Here is a 26,612-nt window from a genome sequence, read left to right on the forward strand (position 1 = left end):
TACGCTTTCCTTTGTGAAACAAGGAGCTATTGATTTCTCTTTTTTTTGTATGTATGTGACCTATTGGCCGTGGATCAAAAAGAGGCCTGAGATAAATATTCCCCTGTGCATTTTATATACATTTATTTATATTTATATATAATAAATGCTTAGCTTTTCTTTACTGTATGATATAGAGCAGCGGTCCCCAACCTTTTTTGTGCCACGGACCGGTTTATGCCTGACAATATTTTCACGGACCGGCCTTTAAGGTGTCGCGGATAAATACAACAAAATAAAACTAGTACCGGTACCAAAAAAAAGATTTGTTCATAACACACGTGAAAAGACCCAGGAAAACAGAGTTAACGATAAAAACGATAACAAAATAACGTTGAAAACCAATTTAAAAACCCTGAAAACCATACATTTCACACCTGAGCCTCAACTCTCGCGGCCCGGTACCAAACGACTCACGGACCGATACTGGTCCGAGGCCCGGGGGTTGGGGACCGCTGATATAGAGGGGAGAAAATAAAGCACACTTGCAAACTTGTTTTAAAAAAGACTTCTGCAGGGTATGGCACAAAAAATTGACATGGAAAAGCTGTTAAAACATGGACAAAGGAAGTGTTTCCAGGTGTTATAAAATATTGAGTGAGTGGTTTCATAGCAAAATGAATTTATCTGAAGTGACCCAAAAAATGCTCACATACTTTATTCTGACTCAAAGGTGCAGCATTTATTATTTTTCATATGAAACTAGAAACAGAACATAAAAGGGAAAAAAAAGAGATTTATTGTTTGAAATACTTCTAAGAGAAACTAGAGATCACTGTATAGAAAGCTGTCACCTGTATTCACACAAAGCTAAACTGTGCATTGTGAGGTTTTTTTCAGAATGGAAAGTGGACTGTTCTGTAACCTTTAAACTAATAACCCCTTTATTTCTTTTTGTACTCACTCCTATTTTCTTCTAGATGTGACATTTGCTGCCAAAGGCTACTTTGATGCTCTGGTCAGAATGGGTGAATTGGCCAGTGAGAGTCAAGGATCCAAAGACTTGGGTAAGTGATGTATATATGATGACCCTACCATCTTTCTTTCCATCTTATTGGAGGGTTATATTTTTTCCTTCCTTTTTTCTGGTTACATTGGCCTTATAGAGAAGCCGCATTATCTTTCTGTGTATAAAATAATGTGACAGTTGAGTAGCATTTAAGAAGAAAACATGTGGGTTGATAGAGAAGGTGCTTTTTAATTAGTCTTTTTAATCTAGTCATTTCACTCATGGAGGAAATGACTTCTTCACTACACGGGCTTCCTTTTCATAGGGAAATGTTCTAGGAAGGAAAAACAAAACAATGATGAGTGCAGTATCATCAGCAGCACAGTGAGGCTTGGGCTGAACATTGTCATTTTCAACAACATACATAGTTAGATGCTTTCAACCAAGCTGAAAAGTATAAAGTCTTTTTAGATTTTTGGTAGGAGAGTGCCAGTTTGATACTTTTCCTGCATGGCATGCTTTCATTTTGTGGAAAAATGTATGCGTATACTGGACGTGTTGCTCTTTAGATTAAGTGCTTATGTCATGTCAGTTAGGTGTGTCTGGATGTGAGCATTCTGGTTGCAAACATAGAGGTCAATTGGAAAAGCAACACCTGGTGCTCTCGTAGTGAGTAGTTTCCTAGGTGATCAGTGATTTTCTGTGTGTGTGTGCGCGTGTGCGTCTGTGCGTGTGTTTGCTGTCCCCAGCCCAGGGGAAATCAGCTCATGTTTGAAGAGATTCCCTTTTGCACTGATTGTGCACTCGGCTGCTTGATCTGCGCAGAAGTAGCTGTTGATTTGATGGGGCCTTTGTTGCTGTGGAGCTGAGATACAGTTTGGGTTTCCTCCAGCCCAGCCAACAGGGACTGACATGAAAGTGCTTTCAGGATGTTTTATTCAGCAAGCGATCCTCTCGCTTGCTCTATCTCTATATCTCACAGCGTTTGTGTGGATTTCTATTGATTCCAAAGTTCACAGCAGTACTTCCATGCTGAACCCGGCCTTGCTTACAGTAGCTGGCTCTTTGTGACCAGACAACCTCGGTTGAAGTTGTCACAAAGACGGGAGAATATATATATGTAGTCTAACTGACAGCTGGTCTAATCTCCTCTTGCACCACCAACCACTTGGACTGTAACAGCACTGAATTCTACCTTATTCTTAAAAATACACATTATTGAATGTGCTTGAAGTTTCTGTGTGTGCTGGGATTTGATTTAAATCCTATTCATAACGGAAATAAAGCTGCCAAATTTGGAAATTGTACATAGACCATTGTGTGTAGGATATTTCCGTGTGTATGAGGCAACTGAAAACCTATGCCTCAAGGAGGATTTGGAAAAGAACTTGATATTTAAACGACTAAACCTTTCTGTCTTAATATCTGCCAATTCTTGTCTGCACATCTAGACACAGCAAAGACTGAGATTCTCACTCATTAAGTTTGAAAAAAAAAAAAAGATTGTGATGTAATTAAATATAATGCATCCTGTTGTTTGTTGTCTGTTTCTTATATCATGTGTGCGTTACACCCAGCGGTTCTCTATGTGCTTCTGTGTTTTCCACAGGAAGAATTAGTGTTTTGTTTTCCAACCGGTTGCTTGCAACATTTTAGAGTCCCCACCCTGAGGTCACATCCAATATAATGACCTGAAGTTCAACTGTATGTACAGGGTTAGGCCCCAGAGCTGTGGGTTTCCTGTTTGGCTGGTGGTAGAACACTAAAATATCCACAGACCGGGAGCATCTCAACTACCCATATAAACCACAGCCTCTGTGTGCCAAAGTTGAGAGCACACAAAATTTCTGCTTCCAGTATGGAAGTATAGAAGCAGACAAAAGTGTAAAATCAGGCTTGTAAGAAATGCAGTGGATGCGAGTGCTTTAATGGATTCTACCTTAGCAAGCTAGAATCCATTAAAACTGATTTGTTCTGTGGACTAGCTGTGTTTGAGCTGACTGGCTCAATGTCCTTTAAAGGTAATCTGCATCTTTTTCCCCCCGTTTTCTTTTTGTTTGCTCATGTTCACACATGCACGTATGAGTTTGAGCTCTTGTTGCACCTCTTTAAAGCCTGTTAAAAGCTCAGTTAGAGATGGGCGCAAACGGTCCCGCCTACACACCTAAGAGTCTGCAGATGCTAACCATCTCCTTCCTCTCTCCTGGCTTTTTATTTTTTCCTGTCATCTTTGACCCCCTCACACACACTTGCACAGTGAGGGATGAAATTACTTTGTGAAAATGATTGCCTCTGTTGCCTGTTTTCATCATCAAATCGACACACACTGTAGCCTAGCTTGATTCTTTACAACACCTTGACAACAAAGCGTGTTCCCACAGGAATCCACCCTGGTGTGCGCTGTACTCCATGTGCATTCATGCCTTTTATACTTTACATCGTTTTGTGTGTTTGTACATAAACCATGTGCCATTTCTATGTGTTTATATAGTATGAGAGCTCTTTTAATCCACTTGTGTAGATCTCTGCCTAGAGTCTCTCTCTCACCAGCCCCACTACTCCCACATACTCCCTCCCACATATCCTCCTCTGGTTGGGCTAATCATCGCCTGTCACTTTGCCACCCACACACATGCATGAACATGCACACTAACACACACACACACACCTGCTCTCCCTCCCTCATTTCTTTTTCTTTTCTTTCGTTCGCTGTGTCTGCCATCCTACTCTTACTTTATCTCTCTCTCTTCATGTAGGTCTGGAGGGAGTGAGCAATTATAACCTCAGTGAGGCTTGTGGGGCTCTCCAACCCTTTTAGGGAAATGTGGTGTTTGTGGGGCTGGAGGTATTTACAACAGTCCCAACCAACCAGCCCTTCTTCATCGTGTTTATATCCATTTAAAGCTAGAGGCGTGTTATTTACGACTACGCCTGTAGCTAAGGCAGTTTACAGGTTTAAACTCCTCCGGAAATTTCAAGCATTTTGATTCGTCACTGTAACAAGCCCTCTTTTAAATTTCTCAAGGCTGGTTGGTTAGATTTCTGCCAGTCAGTTAAGTTTCCCTATTTTTCCAGAAAAAGTCTTGCTTCAAAGTCTGGTGTGTTGGCTATTCTTGCTCTACTCAGTTGATTTCAGAGTTCAAATGAATATGACCTAAATAGAATTAAGAGTCTGCACATAACTTTGCATGTCTGAAATATTGCCTGAATCATGGTAGATTGAATCGGTTGTCTTGTCTGCATTTTCTTGCTGCATAACATGGGCTATGTGTATTACAAATAGACTAGTGCTTTTCTACTCGAGCGCTCAAAGCACATTGCACAACAACCCATTCACCAGTTCACACACACATTCGAACATGCACTTTTCTCTATGCCTAAGCGCTTTACGTCTAGCATTTACTTGCATTCTTACTCTGCTGAACGCATCAGGAGCAACTCAGGTTCAGTATCTTGGCCTTTGACACACAGATGAGAGCAGTCAGAGACTTAGAGCAGGTCATCAACCTTCTGATTAGTAGATGACCTGATGGCTATCTCCTAAGCCACAGTCACAATAGGTAGGCTCAAGCTGCCAGTCTCAAGCAGAGATGAGGCTATTCAGACCCACCTGATGCACAATTGAAAACACTGATTTATTGCGGCTGTCCATGCCAGTAGCTTTCAAGATGTATACTTGGTGGTTTCCCTCTAACCAGTGAAAGTCAGCACATTAGTTTGTGCACTTGAGTATCATGGATCTGCATGACTGACTTTTCACTGAAGGTATGCTGGAATGTTTTGGCCTCTTTAAGACTCAGTATGGTCAGTCTGTTCTTCTTTAAAACTTGCCTGTGCTTGGCTGGGTGTGTTCCATTATGCTGTCCTAAATGTTAGCATTTCAGTGAGAGCTTTTTCTAAAAACCTGTGCAAGCACAGAAATTTCGTAGATATCATATTGTTTTTATATTTGCTGTGACTTTCATTTACCCTGTCTCTGGCTAACAATAAAACAAACTCCCCTTTGGCCATTTGATTTATTCGTCTGTTTTCAACAACCCGGGCAAGAATGTGAAATGCATACACTTTAGACTCCCCAGCCAGAGGAAATCAAATATATTTCATCCCCTCTTATCAGCTTCTCTAGCCTTGCTAATAGCTAAATTTTAATAACATCTTGCATGATTCAGCACAAAGACATGTCTTTCGGGAAATAACATGCATTAGGAAAAAAAAGGGAGGCAAATATTAAAAGCACACACTCGCGCACACAAAAACTCATATTCCTCCCAGTAATTATTGTAGAAAAAAGTGGTACACTCTGGGAAAATGAGGCTGCAAACTGATGTAGCATAACTGTCTTTTTTTTAGGTTAATGGACCTGGGACACAGGCATTAAATATCTGCCTGTAATTGTATGCTGTCTAAAAGACTACAGTAAATGACATGGTTGTTGCTGAGAGTAAATACTGGGACATGAGGAGTTAACTTTGACATGCTGTATTTGAATACATATACTTTATACATGCATGTCTCTTTAACGGTCTGTCTGTCTCGCTTGCTCTCTCTGTCTGTCTTTAGTGTGGCCTACCTCTCTCCTCCTCCAGCACCTGTCCCTGTTTAAATGAGAGCAGAGGAGCTCTTTTCTTAGCTCTGTGCCACCATCCCAGGGGTCTCTGCCTTATCCTGCTCTATTTCTGAGATACGCATTGCATGCTGGGAAGCTAGTGGCCCCTACAGTCTCCATCTACACACATTCACAATGCCCTTCATTTGTTCATGGCAGGGAACGGCATAGTACTGGACAATTTTACTCAAGGCTCAGTGTAAAGGTTACTGTTAAAGTAATCCTACGCAAAATCGAGGTTGTGTAGATCTGTCACTTTAATAAAAGGTCACTAAGGTAGACAATGCAGAGATGTACAATCAATATAAACTACACAGCAGCTGTCCACAAAAATGCATATTAGCACATATACTCACACGTATACACACTATGTTGCTAGGCAACTTGGTGGTTCTTGATAGTCTCATCTGAACGATTAGTTACAGCAATCAATATGTTTGTTGTACTCAAATGTAGGCTCAGCCATCTGCAAATCTACCTATTTATTCTACCAAATACAGATAGTCCATGGAAAGTGTACCTTAGTGCCCTCTTAAAGAGATGGTGCACACTTTGTTGAGGGTAGATATTCCTGAGTAAAGAGGTAAAAGCTGATAGAGCCACTTTGAGCCTTTTAATATTCAGCATATCATATAGCTTAGCCCAATTGGATGCTAAGATGAAGTAATTCTAATCTTAAACGTCACCAGCATAGTGACCTAATGCTGTTGGGTTGTTGTGCTTTCCAATATTCGCAAGCTGCTAACCCTGGTCTCTGCTGGAAGTGGGAAACATACAGGTGCTGTATACATTTTTTAAAAATGTATCTTTTACAGAAACAGCTCTGCCTTCAACTGGCAGGAGCAGCATATTCTCTGCTGCAGAGTGCTCCACTGCCAAAATGACTGCTACAGCACATTTAAATTCTGCTGGTTAGACTGTCACCAATGAAAACCAGCAGTTAGTGCCATGCCAGTGTGAAAGTGTGATCAAACCAGTATGTCCACATCCAACATCCATTTATGCAAATCAGATTTTTATGTCATCATTTAAAACCTTGTCTACTATTTCTATGCCATGATCCAAAAGAGTGTGTATTTGTAGGTCTGGGCTTGTACATGGGAAATAATCCACTAGCAGCAACTCTTAGGGTGTAGCCTATACAAAACAGATCAATGCACTTTAGAAGCCCCAGTGAGTCTGCTGTTGTTTCCTCTCAGTGGTGCATTAGTGTACTCTGTTGTGTTTAGATGCCCTGGTTTACATAGAGCTTTCTTTCAGGGTCAAGTAGCGCGCACGCGTGCGCGCACACAAGCACACACACACACACACACACACACACACACACACACACACACACACACACACACACACACACTCACTCTCATGGTTAAAGAGCTTAGTTAGATTTTCAAAGCAACCACTCTTTTTTTTTTTTTCTTTTTCTTATTTCAACATGACTGTGCTCTTTTGTTTTGTTTTTCTTATAGCCTTATAGCATTTGATAAAACTATGCTGTATTAGGGATTCAAATATAATGTGAGATAAAGGCTATTGCTCTTTTATTTTGAATGCTCTTTTTGTTTTGTTACATTGTTGTGTGACATGACAGCTGTGTTCTTCAGGGATTTTCCAGGTCTCTTCACTTTTCCCTGTCCTACCTCCTGGTGTCTCTTTGCCTAACTTACCCTAGATTGTGTTGAACTTTTTTTTTCTCACTCTGAAGTTGATACTTTTCATTCTTAGACGTCTTTGTGTCAGGAGAGTGAGACAAAAGAATTCCACATCACAAACACAGTACTGTGTGTTTCTTTATACTTTGGTTTCAATGAGTCAGACTTTCTTGTAACTTTTGGAGTGTTCTTAAGCAATACTGTAGTTCTCCATGCTTTCTGAAAGTCTCAAAGTTTTTCTTTGGATTTTAGCTGCTTTTTTAACTCACTTTCAGTCCAATCCTCTGATCATTTTTGGAGGGAGGTTTCATTTGTTAAGCCACTTAACTTTGACCTATAAGTCATTCAAGCTTAAAAAGCTCCAACTGGACAAGTGGAGGACAAAAGAAGTGTGAGGTCTAAAAAGATATCTACGGCAGATAAACAGTATTCGATGTTGCTATTGCTCAAGGGGGGTTGTGCAGCAGCAATCAAAGTATCAGTCATGGTGCCAGACTTTGTTCGGCTTTATGCAGGTTTCCACTAGTTTACTAAAGTACATGCAGCTCTTATACTCCCAGAGGAGACCCCGCAAAACACATATAACAGTTTAGATGTATGGGGAGAATGACAGACAGGAAATGGTCTCCTGCAGTGATCCTTTAGCATATGGGTGACTTTTCAACCCAGTGAACTATATCGGCACCCCACACAAGTTTACGTTGTCATAAATGTATTGAGTCATTCATGTAAACCCCTAGCTTTACATGCATGACTTAGTGAGATCATAGTCCACTAATTAAAATAATTTTAGTGTTAGTTGTTTTTCTTAAAAGAAAAATCATTATTATTCAAAAGATGCAAAATTTTCAGTCTCTACTGCCCCTGCGGTAGCATTAAATATTCAAAAAAGGCCATTGTGAAACTGAAAATATGCATATTTTTGGTTTTAAATTATTAGGTCAGCAGCCAAAAAAAATAAAGGTTTTGGTTTAATGATGCCTGATCATTTGAATGTGCTGTCTACCTCTACCTCAGAATTAAAGTCAAGATTATGATATACATTTTTAAACTTTGCCTCACTTCCCTTCAGCCATTACATATTTCCCTGTTAAGCCTTTATTATGGCCTACATGCATGACACCATTGCTGGGCAAACTTATATCAGGCTAGTAGGTTGAACAGCTGTGACTGCTAAGCTTCTAATTTAAGCCAGATGTCAAACATGCATCAGTATTTTTTTCTCCTCCTGTGAGAGGCTACATGAATAAGCAAAGTGGGAAACGAGTTCAAACGGAGTTTATCGTTGAGTTTACAGAACCTACGTGTACACGGGTGTGTGTCTGCGTCTTTACGAGAGAAGGAGATGGATGAACTTTAAATACAAGCTGGCCTCAGAAGCTGTGCTTCCACAGTGTACTACACATGTGCAGCATACACCCTGGGCCATCCAGAGTCTCAGCTATTATCTGTGTCTCACACATTATACTGCTGTCCCATTATACTTGCCTACTTACAGTGTAGTTGTTTCCCTTGTGGCTTGGCTTGCCAGGTAGGCTAGCGTTTAAACTTTACATCCCTGCTTAGTCACAGAAACTGTGTGCACGCACACACACACACATTGTACTTTACTCAGACTCCCCAGGCAAGCCGCACACCACTCTCCTCCCCGGGAGATTTTATATGCGGATGCAATGATGGTTGATTGTAAGGATGGAGATCTTTCAGCTGTGTTTTGTAACACAACATTTTGCCAGCATTGCTCCTCATCTTGTAGCTTCTTCCATGGCAACGACCCTCGCATTATCCTGCTTCCATGACAACCCTTAGTGAATCTGGTTTGACCTTCACCAGTGATTCAGTGTCTCTCCATCCACCTCCATTCTCTCCATCTCTGTCTCTCGTGTTGCAAACTTCCAGTTTTTATATATATTTTTTTTCTTCACCATAGCCCACATTCTGTTATTCACTTTTTTTTTTCCTCTATCTCCACCTGTGTGGGTGTATCATGGCTGCTGTTACACAAGCAGTCAATACATCTACACAAGCTGATGTCATACTTCAGGGGACAGTCTGTTCATATGCATGCACTGGAGTCTTGCAGGCATGCTTCCTTCTCTGACTCAGTGGTTTAAGCTAGCAGGCGTGTGGCTGCTTGTTGCAGAGCTGCAGGTGCAGATAAACCAGATCACCTCACAACAAAGAAACTATTGTTTTTGTCAGCCAGGGACACAGGCGAGGTTCAAGTGCGCTGGGAAATATTGATACTAGAATGACAAGTCCATGAAAGTTTATTTACCGGTGTTTTTCTGCATATCCCATACGTAGGTGTGTATCTGTATCTGAGTTTATGGTGAGCAACCTGTCATGTCAGTCCTTGATAGTATGCGGATATCCTTATCAGGCTGGTTGCTCTAAACACCAAGTGTCACTAGCTGTCGTGCATGACACATGTTTTCCGTAGAAACCAATAGCGTTGCAAAACACATTCCGATTTTTCTCATTTTTTGCTTCTTTATTAATTTTAGATGCAATGCTCTGATGTTAACTGCTATTGAAAGATGCCCACGTTGCTGTTGCTGTTTTTATGTGATGTTGAAGTTGCCATGGTAACAATTTGTATCCCCAAAGTGTGTGTTTTCTTTCTCTCTCTCGCTTGTAAAATATGCTTTGACGTTGTACGTACTGCAGTAATGAAACTACAGATGACAGGATGATATCTTTTTGAAAATGTGTTTTTGTGCCTTTCTGGCATCTTCCAAATACCCTGTTTTGTCTGTTTACTGCCACCGTACATGATGTGCGAGTGTACTTTTGTCAGCAGCAGGGTGATGGATACTCATTAGTTAATTGATCTAGCTAGTTGAAGCCACCAACAGAATGACAGTTTCTAAGCCTGAAGGGCTGTGATCAGGGATGAGTATCTGTAAGCTGCTTAGCAGGCCTGCTGGGAACTGACAGGATGCTTTGGCCTCCTTCTCAACCCCTGTGAGGCGCAAGATCAGCAGGCAGGTTGCAACATGAGCAAAAGGCGTTGCTGTCTAGGGCATTCGGTGATGAGCTCGTCAGGCGTTGTAGTGTCATTGATTGCAGTAAATTTAGCAAGTGATGAAGGAGGAAAAAAAATCTTGATAAGATGTCAGTTTTTTTGCTGCGCACACAGGTTTTCTGGTGATAAGCAGGTCAGCAAAATTGTAAAAGTGGAATTTTAATTCTGTCACTTTACTGTACTATAAGTCAGAATTGCTGGCAAATGCAGTAATAAATATCCTAATAAACTACAGTATGCAGTGTTTTGTGCAATTTAATATGCATCTATATGCTGCCTCTAGATGCTGGATGGGGTTAAAAGTAGCTGTGCTAGAAAAGCGTTTCATTCACTGCACGTTATGCTACTGTTAACAATTTTCTTGCAGAATGCTGAGTGCATATTGCAGTTTCCTTCCCCCCACGGTGTAAACACCAAGCTCAAGTTTCACAGCTCTGTATAAACTTTGGATTTGTGTTTTTCTTTGAACTGCCAAAGTCAGCTCTGTCGTGGTCACTTCAGTGTCACCGGTTTGCACCGCGCTTGCTGTTTGTTGCGAAGGAGACCACTCCAAAGCCCTTTGGTGCCGAATAAAAGTTTGTTCTGAAACCACTTCAGCTCAAGTAGCGAGTTTTACTTATGGAGCATTTTGAGGTGGGTTGAGATGTGCTCTCCTAGGTCAGTTTTCAAAAAGAGGCTGCAACAGGAGAGGAAATAAAGTGCTTTGTCCTTATTTGATGCTTTTATAAAATGGTCGCAACATTAATGTCTGCAGAGACAGAGTAATAGAGACTTGTTTTTTTTACCCAGACTTTCATCTTTAACTTTTTTCCAGTCATGCTTTTAATTTCTTGGAACCTTTAATTGAAGGTTTCAATACGTAATGCTATGACAAAACTTTTGTTTATTTTATAAATGAAACCAAAACTAAACTCATATTGCAGTGCTGTAGCCACTTACTGAAGTTCTCAATCTCTTGTCATTAAATATAGAGCATGTAGCATGTCTGATAGATCTAAAGGGGCTTTGGAAAATATGTGTCTCATATTTCTGTACATGTATATCTCACACTGTCTTTACACCAGGCCTGTCTCTGTATGTTTGTATGTGTGTCCTTTGCTCAATGTTGCTCTTTGTATTCCTTTTCTTGACAATGCACTGCACAGTCAGAAGAGGCAGTCTGTAGGTATATAAACATTAAAACCTCAGTAGCTGCATGACCCTACCTTATCTCTACGTTTTGGCTGTTTAACTTTACTTGTTTATTCTGTGGAGAGTTTAACCTTTCTTTTAGGTGTTTCTTTTTTTTGTTGTTGCACTATAAATTACACTGCCTAGTAATCGAAGAAAGAAAGGCACTATGTTTGATCTCCACAAGACATCAGTATTTTTACCCTTGAACAACTAGATTTAATTTGAGCCTTTTGCTTCCCCCAGATTTTGTTTTTCACTTCATTCTCTTTTCATTTTTCCCCATCACTTGATGTTGCTTCCCTGCCTCGGTTTTCTGCTATCTTGGGCCAAAAAACAAACTTTCATAACATTCTTCATCGTCCCAGTTGCAAGTCACTTGTCCTGTATGTTTGTGCGTCTTGTATTGCTACTGCATGGGCGTTGCAAGACGGGGTCTCTCTGTTTCTTCTCTGTTGCATTCCTCGTTTAATCTCTTTCTTGTTTCAAAGTTTTTTTTGTTTTGTTTTTCTTGTGGTTCCCCGTTCTCTCTGTTTTCTGCTCATGTTGTAGAGCACTGTTCATGTGTTTCTTCTCTGTCTCCCTGTTTCTCTCTGTGTAGGGGATGTGCTGTTCCAGATGGCAGAGGTCCACAGACAGATCCAAGTGCAGCTAGAGGAGATGGTTTGTATTCTGAGCTCAAAAGGTTTCTAACTGTGCAGCTCAACACTATATGGATACAATTTAAATCTTTTAACAGTAGATCAGTATTAGTTTGGTGGTGTGGCTCTGCTCCCAAAACAATTTGCCCAGTAATGACACCAATTATGCCCGGAGCTATTGACAGTATGGGATAAGTGATTTTAAATGAACATAAACTGGTATTGAATGAATAGGCCTGCTGAGGCTATATCATCCACATTGCTAACACAGGAGGTGGTTGGGAAAGTCGAGTGAGTTAATTGCGCAGTATGGCATTCTGGGCAATTTTCTTCTTTGCTGCATTATCCAGAAGTTACTACTGTGCATCTAATACAGAAAAATAATAGAAAAATGTCATTGCCCTCATTGCTGCCCTTTAGTCATTTATTTTGGATGTATGCTATATCGCCAAAAGTTTTCACTCACGCATTTAAATAAATTCAGGTGTTCCAATCACTTTCATGGCCACGGTGGTGTAAAATTAAGGCATACAGACATGGGTCACTCTCAGGAGCTCAGTAAATTCCAGCATGGTATCGTGATAGGACAACGAGTCCAGTTGAGTAATTTCCTTCCAATAAATATTCCACAATCAACTGTTAGTAGTTTTATAACAAAGGAGAAGCGATTGGAAACAACAGCAACTCAGCCACAAAGTCGTAGACCGAGGGTGAATTTTCCATGGCCGAGCAGTTGCATCCAAGCCTTACATCACCAAATGCAATGAGGTGGGATTATGGAGTGGGGGGTTGCTGTTTTTCGGAGTTGGGCACAGCCCCTCAGTATCAGTGGAGGAAACGCTTAATGCTTCAACATACCAAGAAATTTTAAACAATTATACGTTTCCAACTTGTTGGGAACAGTTTGGGGACAGTCCCTTCATGTTCCAACATGAATGTGCACCATTGTACTAAGCAAAGTCTATAAAGACATGGATGAGCCAGTTTGGTGTGAACTTGACTGGTCTGCTCAGAGCCCTGACCTCAACACGATCAGAGTTGAGACTGCGACCCAGGCCTTCTTGTCTAACATCGGTATCTGACCTTGCTTCTGAAAGAATGGTCATAAATTCCCATCAACACATTTCTAAACCTTGTGGAAAGCCTTCCCAGAAGAGTTAAAGGTGCTAGAGCTGCAAAAGGTTGGCCAACGTCATATTAAACCTTATGGATTAAGAAGGTCTCTCAAGTTCATACGTGTGTGAAGACAGACGAGCAAATACTTTTGGCATTATAGTGTATATGTGCGACTATCTGTGGGGTACCATCTTGAATTTGATTTAAGAGAGGAGCACCTGGGTTTAGTCTACCACTAATACACGGCATTATGCATGATAAAATCCCAAATTTGTTGCAGTTTTAGACTTAAGACTTGTTAAACTCTTTGCCCACATTCTCATTCAAAGTAGTAAATCCCTCCACATCTTCACTTTTCAAGCATTCTCCCAGAGGCTCTTGTTATAGCCAAACATTTTTCCTGTCTAAGATTAGATTCTTTTTTCCCTTTCCATTCATTATATAACATTTTCAGTCTTTTGCTGCTTCTGTCCTTTTTCTTTTGTTTTGAGTGGTACATGAATTTTTAAAGGTTTAAATGATTTGATAGCCATTGCCTTTTGGTTTATGAATATTTCATATAGCATTCCAAATTTTTTGGAAACATTGTTGTGGTTTAGACAAATACATATATGGGGTATTAGCAGAGCTTTACCTAAATTCCCATTTTTTTGAACATTAAGTTAAATTGACATCACAGGACAATATTATCAGTTATCAGTATGTTATCTCACTTACCACACAAGACCTGTCATGTTAACTTAAATCTTTTGCGTTTTTTTCTCCAGCTGAAATCCTTCCACAATGAGCTCCTGTCCGAGCTCGAGAAGAAGGTGGACCTGGATGCTCGTTATTTGACTGTGAGTATTTGTACGTTGTGCTTCCAAATCCAGAGGAGAGCGCCACTTCATAAGTGCACTCCATATGTGAGCTTATTTTAACAGTTCATGTAATGTGGCATCGAATTAGTTACGGCTTGATTTGACCTTAAATGATTACAGAGATGGAGGTAAAGCTGTGTGTGTGTGTGTGTGTGTGTGTGTGTACACATGTGTGTATGCATGTGTGTTCTCAACTATTTCAAAGTCTGAGACAATTAAAGGGTCTGTCTGGGAAAGGAGATGTTTTGAAATAACATAATAACATTCAAGTCTACTCACCCCGTCAAGGGTAGACTGATTATAATAAACCCCTCCTGGAGTGTGTTGTGTGTAAGCGCTGTGAAGCTGGTCTACATGTGATATCTTTAGAATGAGTGGGTTGCAGCCTGAGTGTAGAGCAGTACTGCTGTGCCTTGTTTTGGGGGATGGGACGCTACCATTATTGTACGGTTTTGTTAGAAGGACCACGTTATGAGCTGCTTCAGCTCCCAGCTACTCACTCACACACACTTTATATAACATTGCTTTTTAATGGGGAGGGTGGGTGTCATTTAACAGGGAGACCTATCAGTAAACTCAGATGGTGTTATATTGAGTTAATATTAAAGCCGTGAGATGTGTTAGAAACCATCTTGAATTGCTGACTCTCTTATACATCTAATATAAATTTCTCATTCTTCTGCAGTTTCAGACATTTATTTCTGGGAATTTCCCCGAGCCTTTAACAACCATCATTTAATATGGATGCCTTTCTGATCTGCTGCAGTGACAATAGTGATCACTTTACCTCAGACTTTTTGAAATAATCATCTGAAACTTTGACTGAGTTCAGAAAGACTGGCGTGTTTCCTCTGGGGGATTTTTCTCTCTTTTCTTCTATTTTGCTTGTGCTCCATGAAATCCACATCAGAGTTTGGACTGAATAACACTGAATTCCAAAAAGCAAATAGAAGCAAAGAGAAGCATCTCAGTCAAATCAGCCTTCAAAACAAGGGTCAAATTCTCAACGCATACCAAAGTTCACCATCTGACCCCTCTGTTTCTAATCTGCTTTAAGCACACAAACCAGTTATCTGTAAACGCATGAAAGTGTACTGGCTTTAGCTTTAATTAGGGGGTGAATTTCAGCTCAACAAAGAGGATGCTTGGGATATTACTTTATATACCCTGCAGGGCAAACTTACTCAATAGTCAATTGTTCTGTTTCTACTCACTGCTATGATTTATGTGCTAAAGTGTGTTCACAATAGAGCCACAGCTCCCAGGACTTAAATTAAATGTCAATAGCAGAACAGCAAATGCTGTGTGCACTGCTTTTCTGGAAGGACTGAGGTAATGAAAGGATGGGTTATTCATATTCGTTGTTATTGTGTTACAAACTGGATAACCGGTGCACAGACGTATTTTGGTAATTTTTCTTTTGTGAAAACATATTAAACAGAGAGACTTCTTCTTATGTTAAACTATTTAGTAGTGGCCAAAAAAATCCCAGCCATTTTTTTTAAGTGTGGTGTTGGGGAGGTCTGTGCTGTTTACAGGATTTCAGTCAAGCTCAATCCTATAGAAGTAAGCCACCCTTTTCTCAGCTATGAAATTGAAAAACCGCATGTGTCATACTGCTAGATTCCTGGTGACAACAGCGGCTTCTTTTCTGTGCCTTTTCAGAATACCTAGAATATGCTACCTGCATCTTCAGTGACTTACAGTATGCAAATGTGGGTGTTGAACCCTCATGCATGAGCTCTCCAATTTTGCCGTGTACTGAAACCACATGAGCTTTGTCACACTAGGCACTGTTTCTATAGCAACAGAGCTGGTAAAGCCTGGAAACAAAGTTGTTTTGCTTATAAATGAATAAATAAGCAAATTATATTAATCAAAGTACATTTCTGGTTTAAAAAAAACACTAATGAATAGCTTTTATCATTTTTACAAGCAATCATGCATTGGTTTTGTTTTTTGTTTTTTTGTTTTTTTTTGTTTTTTTTTTAAAACATTGTTGGATCTCACTGATTGTTGCCCATTTTACATCATGAAAATCAATTTTAACCAGGTTGAGAAAGTACTTAGTGACAGCAAATGCTTTAGGAGACACAATCGCAAGCAGTGCAGATGTTAAATCAGTCAAAAAGAAGCAATCCCAGAGCTTATAAAAGATTATGTAAATTGCATTAATTAAAAAAGACTGCTTTGGGACATTTTTAAATTATCCTATCTTGCAGCATCAGTGCCATACAAAAAATAATTTTCTGGTGTATCATAAAACTGAAGCATGTTTCAGAACTCTAGCAAATTATTTCTGTGCTTTTGTGCTATGGGTGGAATCCAGAGTTTTGTTTTTTAGTTTTCTTCTGAGCTTCAAACTTGCCTGAAAACCTTTGGGAAATGGTTTTCATTCCTGTTACTTGCCTCATTTATTTCTCTGCCTTTTTGTTTTTTTCTCACTCAGACTATTTAATTTGCGGCCCTGTTTTAGGAAGTCTAATTTTGTGTTGTGCACCACTTGCTGCCCCACGTAGGCTGCCCTGAAGAAATACCAGATGGAACACAAGAGCAAAGGGGAGAGTCTGGAGAAGTGCCAAGCTGAACTAAAGAAGCTGCGCAGAAAGAGCCAGGGCAGCAAGAACCCCTCCAAGTATGGAGAAAAAGAGATACAGGTGAGCCTGTTTTGAGAGTTTTTGCATGTCTTCAAACATTTGCAATTATTACAATGAAAGGGCAACATTTAAGCATGCAAAGCCCCCAAGAACAGAAATAACAAGAACAAAATTCAGAAATAACAAACCAAATCTTGAGTTTCTCAAGTCAGATGGACTGCTGTGCTTAGTTTCAGCAGGTTTTCCATGAATTTGGGTGACTTATAAGACTCAAAACAGCTAGGATGCGGTGGTGATGAGGAGTTCTCCTGAGTGGGAAGGCAAATAGTGGAGGTTTGATTATGAACTGTGCACCCTTAACAATCTTTATTACATTGAGACATGTATGACAAGCACTTTGACAAGAACATGCGTGAGGAAATAACTACACTAATTCATGTACTGAGGTGTGTGCACTTTACTCAGCCAGTATGTTACAGCGCAAAGCTTTGATCAACGTTTTAATGGGGTGAGTAAAAGCACAGCCTGCAAATGCGACACAAAATAGATGACTCAATTATCAAAAATGGGCTAGATACGATGACAGAAATCTGAGGATGTTATACATCAAATGTTGATGGTTAAAAAAAAAAAAAAAGTCATAGCCGGATGTTATCCAAGTATACTATTTATCCAATTTTTTCTGTGTTCTAGTTGCTTAATAAAATGATTATCCTAATAATACTACAGCGTATCACAGCCTGAACTGTCTTAGCCAAGCTTTCTTGTAGTTTAAGTAATCTTCAGGAAGAGTTCACCAGGCTTCTCAAAGCTCTGCTTTGGATGTTAGCTACCTTTAGTTCCCACGCTGCTTCGATAATGGTGAGGTCCAGGCTCCTGGGAGGCCAGTACATGTGTTCTGATAGTGTTAGTACTGATAGTCCTATCTAGTACTGATAATTAGTTACTGATAGTGGTCCATTGTTTGGCTTTCTATTCAGGTATGCTTTTAAATCATTGGCAGTGTGTGTGGTAATGCTGAAAAATGACGTTGCTGGCAAAGAGATGCTTTTTAGTTGGGATTGCATGTTGGATCAAAATCTAAAATCTGGGTAGAAACTCACTGTTGTATCTCTCTCCTGACGTCCTGTGCATATGTTTAAATCAACAACTTCAGCTTTAGATTTATCACTCCATAACACTCATTTCTCATCTCTTTTATCTTGTATCAAATCGTGATTTATTTATTTTTTCCAAATTTCTTAAAGACATTACTTTCAGACACAGTTCATCTGCTATTAATATTTTTATTAACTCTGCCACTTCTTTTGCACCTCCACTTCTACAGTTTCCTCAAATTTCTTAAGGTAACACTGTGCACCATGCTGGTATATGCCAATCTTTAAGCTAATAGCTCTCTAGGAATCACCTTGATGCAAAAAGATTTTTTTTTTATGCCTGTCAAAATGTGTTATCTTTGGCATCTTTTTGCAGATTCATCTCAAGAAATCAGAACAGATTACATGTTCTGTGACAGGCTGCCAGTTACAAAACGCCTAAAGATACAACCTAAAATTGGCTCTTTTCCAAGATGTGTTTTACGTGTGGACAAAAAAGTGGTTCATCCCTTGATTTAGGTGTCTGTTTATGCTTCAAACATTCATAGGTCAAAAAAAAAAAGAGTGCTAAAGCAGGAAATATCCAAAGAGAAATGTTTGAAATACTGACAGCCTGGAGAAATGCTGCTCAAGACCACTTTAAAAAAACAGCAGAATATCTAGCTCCTTTAGAAATAAAATATAAAGGAATGATCAATGGCTCAACGCTTTTGCACAGTACTGTGTGTCTTTTGCACAGTTATTAGAAATTCGACATTTACTTTATAACCTGCTGTGAAGTATAGATCAAATGTTTAATCATCACTTAAAAGAAAATGATTTAAAAAAACCAAGCAATCAAACTGTAAACAATGCTGACTCAGTGTTTACATGCATTATGGAAACTGGATCCACGAAGAGATCAAAGCACCGCTTGCACTCATTTCGTGATTGTTTCCATAGGAAAGCAGCATCTGTGGGAGTCCTTCAAGTGAAACGAATGTTGACGAGTTGAAAAGACTCTTTGCTGTTAGACATAACTTAATTAGTTATCTTTCATAGTTCATTATCTAGCATTTGACCACCTGCTTGACAGCAGAAAACACGCTCCTGCAAAGGCACTCCTTTTCTCATTGTCAGGCTTTATTCAAATACTGTCTGCATGTTTATTTGTTTAGTCCTGTAGCCAGTGTCAATATCAAACTGAGAAAAATGACACAGCAGAGAATGTCAACAGTGTGATTGCTGTTCCTTCACAAGGCTGGAAACTTGAGTCTGATGGAGGGAAAAATGTCCAACTAACAGGTCAAGACTTGTAGGGTAATTACTGCAGGGTTGGTCTATGCCGTGAAGTGTGGCCGTCCATGACAGAATCCGATTGATGATTCTAGCCTCACTTAAGCATAGCACTGTCTTCCAGAGTTCTCTGGGTTTAAAAACATTCCTTTGCTTTTCAGGTTCTTGAAGAATAGGCTCCTCCTCTGTCTGATCAGTTTACATGCTATGACACGCACTTAGTCACACATCTGCCCTATCCTGTCTGGAGCAGTATGGCAGTGCTGGATTGATCTGACTGCTGTGTCACATTGAGTTTGTTCCACGGTGTCAGGCATGTCATGAAGAGACGCCGTCTGAAGTGTCATCATAAAGCATCAAAGCTCGCAGTGTGTAGCCGTCCGGTTTTGTTCAGACCACTGCTTGAATTGAGACGGATGTTTGAGGGCACTACAGCAATAAAGCTCAGCTAAGAATGGCAAGTTGCTACATGCATCTGGCTACCTGAAGCGTGTGCTACATAATTAGACTTGTGGTAAGGTTCCCATGGCATAATTTGATAACTGCAACTTTCAGAAATAAAGAAGTAGTTTAATGATGTAAAATTTCAAAATATTGGTCTAAATTCCCGATGACAGGCCAACTTAGATTAATGCTTTCTGTCTTTACATTCTACTGACAGTTTAGCTTTATTATAGACTTCAGAGTTGTAATAGGATTGCAAAAGACCCCTGGGGGCATCAATTCATCTTTTTTTTTCTTAATGGCTGTGCAAGAGGAAAGTAGTTGCCACAGTAGTTGGGCAAATAAACTGACTAATATCACAGAGCTACTACCCAAAAAGCAAAAAATACACCTTTTGCTTATTGGGCATAGAGAAGTGAAGCTCTTCTTCTGAGTTTGTATGACCGGAAAAGCTCTGGACCTACAATGTTCAGTCAGTTAGCAGAAAAAAGCAAAAATCAATCTCCCTTTCTCATTTTCAGCCCGCTCACTCTCCCTGATCATATCATGTCTGTGGGCGTGTGAGAGAAAAGTCAACTCGTTTGTGCCTGAGCCCCGCAGGGAAGACGACACACAGAGAGGGAAAGAGCCCTGCACTCCCACAAGACCTGCGCTGCACAATGACAACCATCCACCTAGAAAGAGATAGAAAGTGACCGGCTGCAGATATAAAGTCCGCAGCTTACTTTGTGCAGATAGAAAATGGTTCTTTCTCCAGCAACTGAGAAAGCACAACTAAAAGTTGCTAAGATGCACTCACCATTTCCTTCTCCTAGGCCACATTTCTGTTATTTTAGCAGATGAGAGGCAAAAAGATTTCCTTTTTTTCGTGGCCTCTCTTTTCATTAAAAAGTAAAGTATGTCTGAACAGTCTGGCAACAGACACCGGCAAACTTATTGATCGTCTTCCTCTCCTCTCACTCCACTGTCTCTCCCGCTTCGGTATATGTCCCTTTGTATTTCCTCCCTTCCTCATTCTCTCTTGCCTTCAGTGGTCAAAGCCTGCTAGAATACTAATCAGTTCATTATGTAGTTCATTGGAGAGGACAAAGGTACTATAGGAAAGGTGTTTCATCTAGATAAACTCCTTTGCTCTGTAGAGGCTGTTAATAAGAGCCCAGACAGTCACAGACAGACGAGTTCATGATTAAGAATTAATGTCATTAGATGTTTGATAAGCTCTGGGCTTCTTCAGCTCTGTGTCATTAAAAAAAATGAAAAGTGATCCCAACCTGGAATTGTGGGTACATTCATTCACATTCATGCACAGCTCGAAAAAGGCACAAGATATGAGCTTTGACAAAGACACTGTAATGTGTAGTTTCCTTCTGTCGTGCCCTGAAGCATTACAATACAGTTCTTGAATCCGAAGAGTACTGATGAGGAAGGAACAGAAGAGCAGACCTAAGCAGCTCTGAGCTGTGCAATGAGATGCTCTCGAATCCCCACAGGAATAAACGGAGTATAAACAGTTTTGATGTTTTGAATCTTATAGTTTTCTTCACTTTTTGAAGGATGTGAACGCTCCTCCCTCCACGTTGCGTGCAATTATGGAAAGCCCTGTTGGTACACTGTGCAACAGAGTGCATAATGCCACATGCAGTTTTTGCTGTCTTATTAGGATTTCGTCCTGAATATGTCAGTGTAAAGAGGCATAAAAAGAGAGAGGCAGATATGCTAATCCAGTGAACTCTGAATGTAAGAACTGCACTAACTTGTAGCAGGTTCCATTCATGTTCATAACCTTTGCAAAACAAGTCATTCGATCTATGATGTAGCCTGAGGTCCCTAAGCTATAATAGTGGCTGGTGTTTGCTTAGGCTTTTTCTTACTGCATCATTGTCTTGGGTTACTTTGGTGACCTTTTGAATGACTGAGAATTTGGGGCTTGTGAATTTGAAAAGTGGAGAGGGCACACTGGTTGAGCTGCTCCTATTAGCTCTGCTTAGAAGTGCTAGAAAGGCTAGCAGACTGTGAGTCACAGGCTGTAGAAACAAAAAAGGGTCACTCCAACAGAGAAATGAGAAGAAGAAGAGGAGCAGATCTTTAAATGGTCATTTTGTGGCTTCCCTGATATAACTGAAGACCCATTTACACATTTTAGCAAGCTGAATTGTCTACCTTTGGGGCGGATGTGTGACATATTTCTCTCTTGCTTTCTGCCCCCTCTCTTTATTCTCTCTGCAATGTAGACTATGACTCATACCAAAACAAAATTGCAGTCTTTAATAAGAAAGCAACAGGTGGGAGCAGGAATGCCCCAAATTAAAATGTAGTAAAAAAAAGAAAAAAAAAAGAAATAAAGAGCTCTCAGTAGACTAAAATATGTGCATCATTCTTCCATCCTTCTCTTTCCTGATTTGCAACTTGGCTCCATTGAATTGTGTAATGGTGCAGGTGAATTTCTTCCTGTGACAAAAGGCTGGAATTCAAAATGTGGTGAGCACTGTTTGCTCACAGGAAGACGGTCCCGGGTTCAAATCCACCGGCCGTCTGGGACCTTTTTCTGTCGAATTTGCATGTTCTTCCTGTGCCTGTGTGGGTTCTCTCCAGGTACGCCGGCTTCCTCCCACAATCGACAGCCATGCATGTTAGGTTAATTATAAATTGGCAGTAGGTGTGAACCTGAGTGTGAATGGTTGTTTGTCTTCCTGTGTTAGCCCTGAGACAGACTGGCAACCTGTCCAGCGGTTCCCCGCTTCTAAGTGGGGTACTGGCTACAGTCCCACACCTCTCCCCTTGTGACCCTGAATTAGATAAGCAAACGAAAGGCTGGACGCATCTTTTTCAAAATGTTTGTGTTCACTATCATTTAGCCACTTTAAATATTCCTACACGCATGGAATCAGTGTTGTGTTGACTGCTGGCAGTGGGGAAGTAGTGTGCTCTGGTGGTTACTCAGTGAAATGCAGTACATCGGCGCTGCGTGGTCTCACCATGGGATCTTAGATTTGCCTACGGGGAGGAATTTGATCAACTTCATCAGTCTTAATGGGCCACAATGTGGAACCCTCGAACTTCTATTTTAATTAAGAACACTGAACTTAGGACCTATTAATCACACTGAGATCCAACAGCAGCATAAGTTATGAACTATTTTTCTCTTTTCAGCCAGTAAGATTCAAATACCCAGGAATCATGTTTGATGCAGACTTGTGGCTTTACTATGCAGTGGTTTATACCTTCGCCGAACAAGAGAAAGATCCAAGTTCGGTCTGGAAAGATTACAGGTTGCACCAGAAGGTCATTCGAAGCAGACCTAAAGTAACCTCTGCGGTGACCCCTTATGTTAAGGAAGTAGCCGAATTTAGCTAATATTTGATTCAGACTAATCCAAACTTTACTTTTTAAGAATATTTATCATAAACCTGGCGGGACTACAGATTAAAATTTGCATGTATGGCTAAATTTCTTAAATTCCTATGATGGATTTAAGTGCTCATGTAAATAATGTGCATTGCCGATATCTTATTCTTGCAGCAGTGTATTTATGTTTAACATAGATGACCTGAATGAAGTATATTTACAGAGCATTCAACCAAAAGAAACCCCAGTTTTCACTCTAGTTAAAAATCAATGCAAGTAAATATAACACACTCTTCTAGGTCAGTATTTATTAGCAGATGGTACAGTATTAAAGCCATGAAAGTTGACTCATTTGACCTACTTTTAGAATAGTCTGCAAAACTCTTAGCTATTTGAATGCAAACTCAATGCATTGTAAACGCACTTTGGAAGAACGTGGTCACAAAAACACCTAAATGCCATTTCATCTTGTTTAAAAAAAAAAAAGACTCCCTATAGCTTCTCGCCACTTACTGACCCTTCGATGCGTGTGCATGTCTGTGTGCCGTCCCCGCTGACATTTCCCATTTTACAGAATTCATGTTTAGACAAACTTAAAGTTTGGGATCTCTCCCTCCTGCTGTTTTAACATTACTCACTCTTGTACAGACATTAACACACCTGTTATTTGTTATTGTCCAATATGTAAAATGGATTAGTGGGTCTTTGTGAGCAGTTCCTCCTCCACACTGCGGGATCTTCAGTCATAATTGCTGTGCCTCGATAGCACTCGGCAGGGAAAATCTTGCCAGAGAAAGTTACTGAGTAAGGCTCTCTCCTTGCACAACTATTACTGCCAAGGTGCACTTAACCCCTAATTGCTCCAGTGGAGCTGTGAAGTGATTGACAGTACAAGATTGTGCAGCACTGAGCAGCTCCTTGGTGTGAATGTGTGTAATTGCATGAATGTGAAGTAGGGTGTTATTTTGGGAAAAAAAAAAGTACTTAGGTGTTAGCCAGCTGCAAGGACCCCTTTCTAGACAGATCTTCCGTCCACTGGCCTTACTTATTAAATGTGAAATCTGTCTTTTTACTTTTTTTTTTCTTTAATTACAATACCTATGAAGCATCTGTAGTTCACAGTGTACCAATAACCAGAACTTCTTTCCTGGCTGTCTCAGCAGTGGAATTTGTAGCAGCAATAGTGAAAGGTCTTCTTCTTATTTATTTATTTATTTATTTATTTTTTTGCATAAACATCTTTGGGAATCTTTCTACAAATCTGCAGATGTAATCATGATGTCCTGCTCAGTAATTGTCCTGTCCATTGTGTTTTCTCCTTCAGTATGTGGAGACAATCAGCAGCAAGCAGACTGAGTTGGACACCTTCATTGCTGATGGATACAAGACGGCCTTGTCTGAGGAGCGCCGCAGGTACTGCTTCCTAGTCGACCGTCAGTGTGCTGTGGCTAAGAACAGCAGCGCCTACCATGGCAAGGTAAGATCACTAAATTATCATACCGTTCTGGGTGGAGACTACGGTCTCTTTCCAGATACTGACTTTCTTCCACAGTCATACTTTAATTGGTAATTCTAAATTGGCCGTTGATATGAATGCAAGCCTGAATTGATGTTTGTCTGTCTGCAAACATCTGGCTACCTTTCTACTTATGACAGCTCCCACTGGTGACCCCAAATAGGATAAATGGTTAAGACAATATTTTATACCTGTATGGTTAGTATTTCCTGTAATAATTTGTTCAGTTATCAAGCGTTTGTAGGCAAGGCTCAGCTCCATGTGGAGCCTAGCCTGTTTTCAGTAGTTGTATTAATTTAGATAATTTGAAACATGTTGTCTGTATTATCTGGTCAAAAAGGGACGTGTGCAGAGCTTTTAAAGTCAGTCTAAACAACTACTCCCCATCTGTTATCTCAGAGTCATTTTAAGTTTATGAACCACTGTTGTGTATATATAATTCAGTTGCATTTGTTTTGACCGCTCAAAGGGGCCTCTTTGGTTTTAAAAAATTGATTATCATCGTAGACGGTGCCAAGCTGACAGGTATATTTGAAGCTGTAATCCATCAGTGCACCTGCATGCATCTGGTTTCCTTTTTCTATGTGGAGAACGGCTTCGCTTTTTCAGTTTATTAAAGGCTAATAGGAAAAGACTTTAAAAAGCCAAATCTTGAGTAAGATGGATTGAAATAAATTGCACACAGCCTTTTGCCTGTATTGTTTACAACAGCAGTCACTAGAGAATGTTTAACTGCTTGTTATTTTTCACATTGGTGCTGACATTTGAAGCAAAGAACCTTTGAATCCAAGCAAATATCCCCTCATAGCATACAATCAAAGGTAGTGGAGAGTTGTTATAGAAGGATTTAGTCAGTTTATATATTTATGGGGTGTGTGTGTGTGTGTGTGTGTGTCGGTGTGTGTGTTTCTGTGAGCTTGTGTGAACTGCAAATACAAGCCTATCCATTTTTCAAGGATATCAAATTCATGTGTAATGGAGTACATCTGTCTCCAGGGAATACTGGTGGGTGTAAACTGTCAGCCTGAAGATGTGGCTGGAGGAGGTGTGCGTGTGTGTGCGTGTGCGTGCGTGTGTGCGTGTGTGTGCGTGTGCGTGCGTGTGTGCGTGCGTGCGTGCACGTGCCAGCTATCCTCCTGCTGCTTTTTTTTTTCCCCATCATGGAGTCTAGTCATTAATCAGGATGGGGGTGTGTGTGGGAAGAATTCACCTTCAGCAAACTGAAGAACCCTCTCCCAGAGGGTTTCTAGTGTGTGTTTGCCTGTGTGTAACACAAAGAAAAGAAAAAAAAAGATGATGTGAGCTGCAGATTGGTCAATACACAGTGACAAAATACAGTTTGCGCATGCATGTGTGTGTGTAGGTACCATACAGACATACAAACGTGATCTTGGTTTTAACTGTACAGTATTTTGGTAGTTTTAAAAAAGAACAGCCGTGTCCACGGGCTGTGAGATGTTGCAGTGGGCAGCTTGGTTGTATGTTAGCCTGCCTCACCCACGCAGCACATTATCAAAGCTGCACTGAGGGCAGTGGTCAAGGATGCTCTTCAAGGAAATATCTTTGAGGACTTGACTTGTTTTTTTTGTTTTGTTTTGTGTTTTTTTTTTTTTTTTTGTTTTTTTTAAGGGGGGGGGGCTGTTTAGCTGAGTGCTTTTTCTCTGGTGACACTGCAGCCACAACAGTATCTCTGCTTTTAACATAAATGTGTTTTTTCTGGTTTCCCCAAATCACTTCCTTTTTCCTTTCAGGGTAAAGACCTTCTGACCCAGAAGATCCCAGTGTGGCAACAGGCCTGCTCAGACCCAAACAAGCTGCCGGAGAGGGCCATGCTCCTGGCCCAGCAGATGGGCTCTGCTGCCCTTGGGGGTGCAAGTCCTCTGCATACCTCCAAATCCAATCTGGTCATTTCAGACCCCATTCCTGGGGCACAGCCACTTCCTGTGCCCCCAGAGTTGGCTGTCTTTATGGGTAGTGGCCTTGGACACCCAGCGGTAAGTTTAGAAAATATTTATTTATGTTAATAAGTGAGTTGCTGTTTATTATGTTAGTTAATAGCATTGATTTTCTGCTTGGAAACCTATGAGTCCTTGCATTCCTGTAAAGGCTTTGGCATGCACACCCACACCAGCATTGTTCAGACAAAGAATATTCCAGTGACAAAGGCCTAGAAGAGCACACGGACCAACCCAAAATTTTTATCTGGTTTCCAATCTCCCCAGAACCCCTACAACCCACAGGACTCAAAGGGACTTCTGCCCCAGTGCTTGATCCCAC

The 26,612-nt window shown here is 40.4% G+C and overlaps 1 protein-coding gene across 4 annotated transcripts in view; it reads left to right on the forward strand.

Annotated features, from left to right (window-relative positions):
* baiap2a (BAR/IMD domain containing adaptor protein 2a) overlaps positions 1-26,612 on the forward strand; it is a 51,471-nt gene that overhangs the window by 17,182 nt on the left and 7,677 nt on the right. For all 4 annotated transcript variants that reach the window (XM_040048506.1, XM_040048533.1, XM_040048516.1 and 1 more), the window contains exons 3-8: positions 960-1,046; positions 12,046-12,107; positions 13,969-14,040; positions 16,581-16,718; positions 24,144-24,296; positions 26,087-26,329. In XM_040048506.1, coding sequence (XP_039904440.1) covers positions 960-1,046; positions 12,046-12,107; positions 13,969-14,040; positions 16,581-16,718; positions 24,144-24,296; positions 26,087-26,329 — 755 coding nt within the window. The remainder of the gene's footprint in view (positions 1-959; positions 1,047-12,045; positions 12,108-13,968; positions 14,041-16,580; positions 16,719-24,143; positions 24,297-26,086; positions 26,330-26,612) is intronic.

Source organism: Simochromis diagramma, unplaced genomic scaffold, assembly GCF_900408965.1.
Source record: "Simochromis diagramma unplaced genomic scaffold, fSimDia1.1 OVJJ01000321.1, whole genome shotgun sequence".
NCBI lineage: Eukaryota > Metazoa > Chordata > Actinopteri > Cichliformes > Cichlidae > Simochromis > Simochromis diagramma.